General features: G+C 41.8%; 1 protein-coding gene across 1 annotated transcript; it reads left to right on the top strand.

The window, feature by feature from the left end:
* The first annotated feature begins 49 nt into the window (after positions 1 to 49).
* slc5a3b (solute carrier family 5 member 3b) lies at positions 50 to 9334 on the top strand. Its single transcript, XM_042071945.1, has 2 exons — positions 50 to 331; positions 4177 to 9334. Exon 2 carries the CDS (start codon positions 4467 to 4469, stop codon positions 6624 to 6626), a length of 2160 nt encoding a protein of 719 aa, XP_041927879.1. The 5' UTR covers positions 50 to 331; positions 4177 to 4466; the 3' UTR covers positions 6627 to 9334.
* Positions 9335 to 10135: the final 801 nt, after the last annotated feature.

Genomic DNA, 10135 nt, shown 5'->3' with positions numbered 1-10135 from the left:
ATGATGGGCGTGGCATGAAGAAAACGTTTATTTGGGGCGTGTACAGAGATATCAGCCCATTCAAATGGACCAGGCGATTTAGGCTATAAAAGAGCGCTCCTGAAGATGCGTCTGTGAAGAATAGCCTACAAAGTTTGCCCAAGCGAGCTATCGCTAAAGTGACGAATATTGCTGTTACTAACTTCGCATCGCGAACCAAACCTCGAGACATCGAAGTGGACTGCAGATTGCGATTCATTCATTCTGAACGGATGTCTGCTAGCTAGGCTACTGTACTTGCTGTAGCCTATGTGGCTTTTGGATATTAGGCCAATTTGCATTCGTTGAAATGGTAAGTAGGCTAGGTCTAACCTATAAAATACTCTGTCGTGTCGTCAAAGAATTAGGCCTATAACGGTTGTCAGGGAAAACAATGTGCGATGTCGATGTTAGACTAACGTCACTTGCCTATTGATTCCAAAGATGGCTAAATGAGCCTACCAAGATAGTGTCAGTTGTAAGAAAGTGTATCAGGTAAAGTTTAACCTGTTATGCCATAGTCTAGACTAGCCTACTATAACACGGCATTCTAGAAATGTCCTGGCGCCTCTCTGATGCAGTGTCCGTCTTGGCAGCCTACGCAGCAGCGGCAACCATCCTTTCCTTTTTCTTTTTTAGCTTGCTGTGTTTTCGGTAAAATGAATGACTCATTTTGTAAGCACTGTGAGTCAACTCATGTAGAGTAAAGTTAGACCACCGGATGTAGTATAGGATTAGTGTAGCCTTTGTGATGACACTCGGGGTGTGAATTATACGATGGCTTGACATAGCCAAGGTTTTTGTTGTCGCCATTAGGTCACCATGTCATCTGGCAGCTTGGCTACGGTGTGTGACTGATAGGCTACCCACTGATTGACATGGCCTAACATGCTTGCATCGCTACTATTAGCTGGAGTGGAGTCGGCTATCCGTCTATCGTTCTGGAAAGTTCCACCTGCGACTTTGATCCAAAGAGGCTGAATCCATCGCCGCAAAATAATGTCACGTAGCCTATGGGGCGTGAGATTATGGTACAAATGCATGCGGGAAGAAGTTGACAGCATAGAGATCAGTGGAGTGCACGAGCTGAAAAAACGCAATAACTCTCTTATAAATTGAAACCATGACTGACTGATTGTTGTCGTAGCTGCGCCTGGGCATGGCGCGCGTCCATGTGATACAGAAATGACTTGCTTTAGGGACACTGAATTAAAATGTGATTGGATAATATAGACCTATTTTGCGCAACAGGTATCATGCGGTCGAGGTGTAGCCTACCGAGTTCATTTTACCATTCCATCTTAATCTAACAATGCAAACCACTTTACTGTGTGTATAGGCAGGCAGCTATTAGCCTACTAACACTTTTAACAGAGATAGTTCAACTGAGCAATAACATTGGATCAGACTCCATACATAGCCTAACATGAGGAGGATGGACCTGCTGCATGCCTTTCAGTCATTACAATAAGGAAGACAAATATTGTATAACCTAAATTAATTACAAGATGGCTAATATATTGGAATTGAAGCTTTAATTTAATTTTGATTAGGCCTACTGTAACCAAATGATATAGGCTACATCATGTTAAAGTTGCTGTTGACTTTCTTACGGCAGTAGCCTACATACCTTACGGCAGTTTATACCTTTCTACGTTTCATACCTTCTAGCCCTAAGAGATCCCTGCATTAGACATGAAGGGCCCTTGACTGTGAGGAGAGGAAAGCGTGTGACTGTGGAGAATTGAGGTCTCTTTTAAAGATACGGTTGGATGGAGAGGGTTTAAGAACTGCAATAGACTGTTTATGGAACTGTTTTGTCTGAAACCTGTGGAGGGAGAGAGTGTGTGAGAGAGAGAAAATTGTGGTGTTGTTGAGCATTACATTTAAGTTTTATTCAGATGCAACCTTAATTTTGCAAAACAAAAACATTGATCTTGCAGACAATAAAGTGTTAGACAATAAAGTGTTTTTTTTTTAACTTGTGCTTGTCCCCAGTACACTGGAAAGCATGATAACTCTATAATATCCCTAGACATATGCATTATACATTTTTAATAATCAGTGGAGCTGGTCTATGTGGGGATAACCGTTGAAACAAGCCAGTAGGCTATGACAGTGGTCCCTTTGAAGTAGACTATGTTTGCCTCACTGTCTCCAACTTGTTCTAAGACCAAATCTAACTCTTCTTCTGTAATGCCCTGGGAAAATTAAACTTGCCTGTCTTTTGTTGAATCATTTTTTGATGTTGAATTTATGTGTGCATCAGACATGCAAGCAGATGTCTTTGAGGACATGCAAAAGTTAACAGCCAAGGAAGGTTACGGGGCAAATTCCAAGATTCAGCAGAAGTAGTCAATGTCTTCTGTCGGTGTGTTCTCAGTTATGATCACATTATAACATAGTCAAATATAATAATAACAATAAAAACAACACCAATAATAATAATAACAATAATAATAATAATCATAATAATAATAAATATTATTGTTATTATTATTATTATTATTATTAATTGCAATGGGTCAATAATTCATAAACTGAGCTTCTGGTGTTTCCAGCTAAAACAGCTATCCCCCAACAGATTAACATCCAGCTTGACTCATCTTCACTGACCCCAACTAGATCGGCACGTAACTTGGGCGTCATAATTGATGACCGACTTAACTTCTTGTAGCACCAATTGCAAAATCATGTCACAAGACAAGATTCCACATAACTTCTTGTACAGGCCATGGTTATCTCCAAGCTGGACTATTGTAATTCACTGTTAGCTAGCCTACCTGCTTGTGTAGTAAGATCGTTACCATTGATTCAGAATGCTGCAGCACGCCTGTGTCTTCCAAAGAGGACACATGTACTGAACTCCTCTCCTAGTTTCTCTCCACTGACTATATATTGGCCACAGTTTATTCTCAACAATTTATTCACAATTAAAATATCTCACTTTGGCCTATAGAGCACTGACTGGATCTGCTCCCTGCTATCTTAATTCAATGATCAAGATGAATATCCCCAACTGCCCACTGCGGTCTTCTGATGAGCGCCTGTTGTGTCGATAAAAACGCAGCCGTAAACGCTATGTCAAATTCAAGACTCTTCCTCAGTGGTTCCTTGTTGGTGGAATGGGTTTCCCAGTGCTCCCATTCCTGTGATTGTTTTGGGTCTTTCAAGAGGGGTCCAAATATCTGTTCAACGTTCCGTGAACCTGATGAAGCAACTTGCGAAACGCGTTGTTCACGCCAAATAAAGTCAGCAAAATATACCCTCCAGTGTGCGATGTATACTACTCTTTTGACTTTTCAATAGTTATACTGCACACCATCAGCACCTGGAGCAAGAAGAGCTGTGCACAGGGATTTTGAGCTTTGATCTATTTATTTTCGTTAGGCTATTGAATTGACATTGTTGTTTATTATTGCTATTCTCCTTGGTCAAATTTGTAGTTAAATTTAAATTTGTAGTTAAATTGTTAAATTTAAAGCAACACCAAAGAGTTTTTTGTACCTTAAAATAATCTGTCCAAAATCGTTTCAGTGGTTCATCAACTCGTAACAGGGTGAACGGCACTTCTGCATTCGCTTCGCGGCCCTCTATCGGCTATAAATGCACTATGTAAGTTTGCCAGATCAGGTAGCGGATCTGTAGTTCGATGGAATGAGACATAAGAAACTTGAGAAACTAATGTTACAATACACCATACTTTCATAAACTCATGCAACATATTCTACCTTGTCTGTGGACATCCTTATTTGCAAAGCCGGTGATAAACAAATAGCGTGCGTGCGACAGAGGAAAAGTTCTTTGATGTTGCTTTAACTATTGCATTGTTGTTATTTGTATGTCGCTTTGTCACTTTATTTTGTATACTATGTATTAATACAGGCCCAGCATATCACTGTTGTGCATTTTAAATTAATGGGCATGAATACATTGAGTGAGTGATGACATTTTTTCTTTAGCATTCCAGATAACATAATAAAGTATATTTACACATTCAGGTTTGTTCTTTGAATTTGTGCATATCACATTAGAAGTCTAATTCTGTGTGATGTTCAAGTGGAAGTGCCGGTGTGTCGTTCCTCATCGTTTAGTCGTTTAGTCACCTTCAACATCGTCACTAATTAGACTTTTGTCTTTGTCTTTGCTGTCTTGCAGGAATGTAAGCTCTAGCCATTACTAGACCAGAGACCAGAAGCATCCTACCCCAAATAAATCCCCTGTGCAGCACCGGTGGATTACCTTACCTTAATACTCATAGAAATTGACCAGATGGTGGATTCTTCAGTTTGCCTTCCAGACAGACAGCAAACCAAAGGATAAAGCATTTTAACAAAAGCAGATGTTGCATAGGATTTTTTTATTCCATTAAACTACATCTTTAACCCGTAGGTACTTTTTTAAAAAGGAATTTCTTACTAAATCGGGAGTAGACTGTCGTCTGAAACATGGCTCCAACAATGATGGAAGCTGCAGATATTGCTATTGTGGCACTGTACTTTGTCTTGGTTCTCGCGATTGGCTTCTTCGCCATGTGGAAAGCCAATCAGAGCACGGTGAGTGGCTACTTCCTTGCTGGACGGTCCATGAACTGGGTTGTGATTGGAGCATCGCTCTTCGTCAGCAACATCGGCAGCGAGCACTTCATCGGCCTGGCTGGATCCGGAGCAGCCAGTGGCTTTGCCGTCGGCGCTTGGGAGTTCAACGCCCTGCTCCTTCTGCAGCTCCTCGGTTGGGTCTTCATCCCTGTGTACATCCACTGCGGGGTCTACACCATGCCAGAATACCTCTCTAAGCGCTACGGCGGGCGGAGGCTGAAGATGTACTTCGCAGCCCTTTCCATCATGCTCTACATCTTCACAAAGCTATCTGTGGACTTGTATGCCGGCGCCCTGTTTATACAGGAGTCCCTAGGCTGGAATCTGTACTTGTCAATCATCATTCTCATCAGCATGACTGCCTTGTTGACCGTTACTGGCGGCCTGGTCGCTGTGATGTACACTGACACACTACAGGCTGTGCTCATGATTGGTGGTGCTCTGAGTCTGACCATCATCAGCATGGTGAAGGTTGGTGGCCTGGAGGGAGTCAGGAAAAAGTACATGGAGGCTGTCCCCAATGTCACAGCCATACTGGCAGCCAACAACTTCACCTATACCAACTCGTGCCGCATCTATCCAAAGCCAGACTCCCTGCGGATCTTGCGTGGGCCTCTTGACGAGGACATTCCCTGGCCTGGTTTCCTTTTGGGCCAGACGCCAGCCTCAATCTGGTACTGGTGCGCCGATCAAGTCATCGTCCAGCGAGTGCTTGCTGCAAAGAACATCGCCCACGCCAAGGGTTCCACACTCATGGCAGGAGTCTTGAAAGTCCTCCCAATGTTCATTATTGTCATTCCAGGGATGATCTCCCGCATACTGTTTGCAGATGAGCTTGTTTGCATTAGCCCAGAACACTGCATGCAGGTGTGCGGCAGTCAGGCAGGCTGCTCCAACATTGCTTACCCACGTCTGGTGATGAGTGTGATGCCGGTCGGTCTGCGCGGTTTGATGATGGCGGTCATGATCGCCGCTCTAATGAGCGACCTGGACTCCATCTTTAACAGCGCAAGCACCATCTTCACCCTGGACATCTACAAGATGGTCCGCAAGTGCGCCTCCTCCCGAGAGCTGTTGATCGTTGGCCGCATGTTTGTGATCGTCATGGTGGGAATCAGCATTGCTTGGGTGCCAGTCATCATCGAGATGCAAGGGGGCCAAATGTACCTCTACATCCAGGAGATTGCAGGGTACCTTACTCCACCGATAGCTGCCCTGTTCATGCTTGGCGTATTTTGGAAACGGTGCAACGAGACAGGCGCCTTCTGGGGCGGCATGACTGGCTTCACCCTGGGAACCATGCGCCTGATCCTCGGGTTCATCTACCGTGAGCCCCGCTGTGACCAGCCCGATGACCGCCCCTTTTTCATCACCCACATTCACTACATGTATGTGGCAGCGAGTCTCTTTTGGGTCTCCGGAGGGGTTGCTGTAGTGGTCAGTCTCTGCACTCCTCCCCCTTCGAAGGACAATACACACAACACCACTTTTTGGGGGCTTCCCAAAGTCGAGGGACATCCTGTCAGAGACTGCGAGGAGCTCCGCGAGCCCGAAAAGGGCCCCATCCACTGCAACGGCAGCCTCCACAAGCAGGTACCCACCGACATCCAGAAAGAGAAGATCCTGGATGACGTTGAAATCAAACTCCTCCTCCCTGCCGGAGACAACATGCCCATGATCCCGAACAGCGAGCTGCCCACATCAATGGAGAGTTTTGGGAACGGCCTCACTGAGCTTGTGGGCAAAGAGGAGGATGGAAGTTTCCCCAACAACAGCAGCATCACCGGACACCACCAAGGGGAGAAGGGCTTATGCATGCGTCTGTTCGACTGGATCAACAGCTACAAGGACCAGGCGCCCACAACCCAAGCTAAGGTGCCAGAGGAAGACCAAGAACAAATCATCATGGAGATGCTTTATGAACCTCCCAAAACCAAGCTGGTGCTGAACATTGGCCTTGTTGTGGTGTGCTCCTTGGGAGTTTTCATGTTTGTGTATTTTTCCCTTTAGATATGCTGCAGCTCTTGGGAATGTGTAAAATTACATTTTGAACAGTGGCACCTGTATTATCTGAGTTCTGTAAAAGATATCTTGAGTCTGTAATATTTACAGTGTGATGTTTAGCTACCTTGGGGAGACCTAAAAAGAAAGATATAACAGATATTGAATCTCAGACTTTTGAAATTCTTGGAATTCTTTCTGTAGATGGATCAAATATCTGCATTCTCAAAATGCTCTACCTAAAATCTAACTTTTTATGCCGATGGACATATATGAGATTACTGGACAACAAAGTAACACATGTACCGTTTTTCTCTAGCAAGTGATGTGGTGATATTTGCCTTATTTATTTATAATACTTCTATTTCTTCTTGTAAAAACCTATATATTTGTCTCTGTATTTAGTGTAGTGACTATTTGTGACTTTGTTTTGGGACCATTGACATCATTCAATCATTGTGTATTTCCTCTTGTTTTGTTGTCTTTTTGAGTAAGTTTAGAGTAGTCTCTGTAGCCTGTCTTGAACAGCATCACATGCTGTGTTGCGGTCATGGCTCTGTAGCAGTGTTGCAGTGTGCAGAGTAAATTAGTGATGTTCACAATGCTTCTTCCTATATCCACGTGTTTGTTCTTCCATGCGAATGGCCCATAGCATTATGTCTAATTCTGTCTACACATAGTCATGAACTGTGCTGTTGTACTCTATTAAGCACTTTCCAAGCCTGGCCTTCATTGATCTATTTTTTGTAATATTTTTTGTTTTGTTGTTATTCAAAGGTATGGAACCACCAAAAAGCCTTTTTACTAAAAGCAGGGAACATGCACAATAGAACAAGCTGAGGTCTCATGTTTAGAACTAAGGAACCCATAAGACAGGTGATTCAAGAGCAAATCTGGCTCAGTTCTCAGCCATTGGGTCTGTTCTAGAGTCCACTGTGTAATCCAACCAGTAACTCATATGTGTCCGTATAAATGCTTTAGGTATTGCTTTATCAGCTTTTAACTATTAGCTTGTTGAGACTCTGTATCCATTTTCCTCACAAAGCTGACATTTGTTGAACATAATGGGATGTTTCTCATTGATGGAATTTACATACTCAGAAACAAATTTGAGTTTCACCATTTCCTGTCAACTGTTAAAAGTGTTAACTTTGAAAGCACAGCTATAAGCTTAAAGAAGAGACAACCAAATAATGAAGTATTTAAATAAAATCACTTCTTGAATCACTATGAAAAAAAACTGACATATCCTTATATATATCCCAAAATATAACATCAGTCAATGGGATGTCGTGTCATTGCTGTGCAAAAATGATATTTAGTTCTTCTAGCAGAAGAATCCAGAATGTGGTTTTGGAACCTGGGCAGGGCTGTTTTTGCCTCTGCTTTTTCACATGTACTGTTAGTTGAGAGAAAATGCAAGAATAAAAGGTCAGCAATTGTTTGATGTATGAGTATGGATATGTTTTTTGTTTGTTTGTTTGACAATATTTAATTGAAAAGTGTTGTTCATTGATGCAGTGAAATTGTTTGTCCTTGTTATTTTGCATTTCATACAAATAAATTATTGAAAGTAGTACACAACGCACAAAATTCAAATCACACCCCTGAAAGTTTAATGGTTCTCTCTGTCTCTACCTTTGGGCATTTCAAGAAATCTAAGGAACCAAACCCTGATCAACCCAGAATGAGGCTAACCATTCTTTTATTGTGGTCCACCACAAGTACTGTATGTGAGAGAATTTCAGAAGTGGGAAGGTCTGTGTATTCATTCTGCAATGCAATAAAAAAGTGAAAACTATAATTGGCTCAACTTTGTATTTTGTAATATATATACATATATATATATATATATATATATATATGAATTGATTGACATGAAAGCACAATCCTGGCCCAGATGAATGTCATTGGCTTTGTAGTGGACCAATCTGTATCAGGATATAGATCAACTTGTATCTCTCTCTCAAAGGCACAGCACAATGACAACGTAATTACAACATGTGGTGCATAGTAGAGCACACTGTGTTGATTTATTCTAGTAATGATCATCAGAAGAGAATTAAGAACAGAACAGAGTTAAGTGGCCTGCCCAGTTCTGAATAAAGATGGAGTACATTTAAATTGTAGTTAGAATGACATTACAATTCCAACTTTGTTTTGTTGTTGTTTTTTACTTTGTTCTTATACTTTACTTTTAGCACCCTGTCTTGGATGTTAGTTATTTACTTTTATTTTTCTTGTGTTAATTATTTACAGTAAACTCTGTCTTTAGGTGTGGTTAAATTTGATGTGTCATTAATTGTCCCAAAGTTTATTTGTGACTTTATTCTTTTACAGGAGTTCACTGTCAATCATCAATGACATGACATGGACATCTGGTTTAATCTGATGCATGAGGCAATGATGATGTGGAAAATCTGTTTTGATTTACAGTTGCTTTAAAATATTTTGAAACCATCTTTTAGTGTGCGGAATGGGGGTAAAATAATTCAACAAGCGTTTCAAAATGAGATCAGAAACATGTTTGGAAGATGGAAAGTGTTTGGTAAAGAGTCATTTTATCGATAGCTTTGACTAATTAGGTGTCATTGTGCATAATGGCATTTATTGTGTGCAGGTTTTGAATGGCAGTAGCATTGGTTGGTTCAAATACATGTGAACTTCCTGCTTATATTTTTCCGAAGATGCCAATAAATGGATTTGTTGCTGAAAAACTTAAGTGGTCAAGTATTTGTCTTGTGCTTGTGCTTGTACTTGTGTGTGTGTGTGTGTGTGTGTGTGTTTACTGATGTTCTTCATGATGTCTACATGCTTACGTCATAAGCACCCCTTTACTGTCTGATTTGCACTACATCCAGTTAACAGTTTACCACAGCTAATACTAATGGAAAGTTAAAATGCCATAAGATATCAAAAAAGTATGTGTACACAGAAGGCAGTGTGAAACTCCCAAGGAAAGCCATTCAAGATTCCCTTAATCATGACAAGGTACCACAGTGAGTGCATTATTATGACCGCCGCACAGCGAAGCGGCGGTCATATAGGTTTAGTCAGATTTTTTTTTTTTTTTTCTTTTTCGCATGTCCAAATTTCCGTCAAGGATTCCCGGGGCACTGAAAGACCGGGGTAGACGAAATTTGGTGGGCATGTAACCCCACATGGATAGCATGGAACCATCGTTTTTCGTTTGGATCTGTAGCCCCCCCGCTGGACTGCACCCCCCGAAAGGAGGGTAGGGCAGACACAGTTTTCTGTGAATATCTCGAGAACCGTAAGGTTTAGGAGGACCATTTTTTTTGTATGTCGATCTCCCCATGGGCCATGTCAACCCATTCCATAACCACTCATTTCATGTATAGCGCCACCTAGTTAAACACAAAAAAGTAAAAATGAGGTGTTGTAATCGCAGGTATCTGTGACCTAACATAGTCAAAACTGCACGAAATTGGAAGTGTAGGATCATTATGACACCCTTTGAATGCACGCCGTGCATGGGGGGCCACACAATAAATTCA

The sequence above is a fragment of the Alosa sapidissima genome, chromosome 2 (assembly GCF_018492685.1).
Source record: "Alosa sapidissima isolate fAloSap1 chromosome 2, fAloSap1.pri, whole genome shotgun sequence".
Lineage (NCBI taxonomy): Eukaryota > Metazoa > Chordata > Actinopteri > Clupeiformes > Clupeidae > Alosa > Alosa sapidissima.
The sequence above is the reverse complement of the archived record's forward strand: the minus strand, read 5'-3'. Positions and strand labels throughout refer to the sequence as shown.

Excerpts from the sequence above, each read along its gene's own strand:
- slc5a3b (XM_042071945.1), top strand. The coding sequence starts at position 4,467 with ATGGCTCCAACAATGATGGAAGCTGCAGATATTGCTATTGTGGCACTG.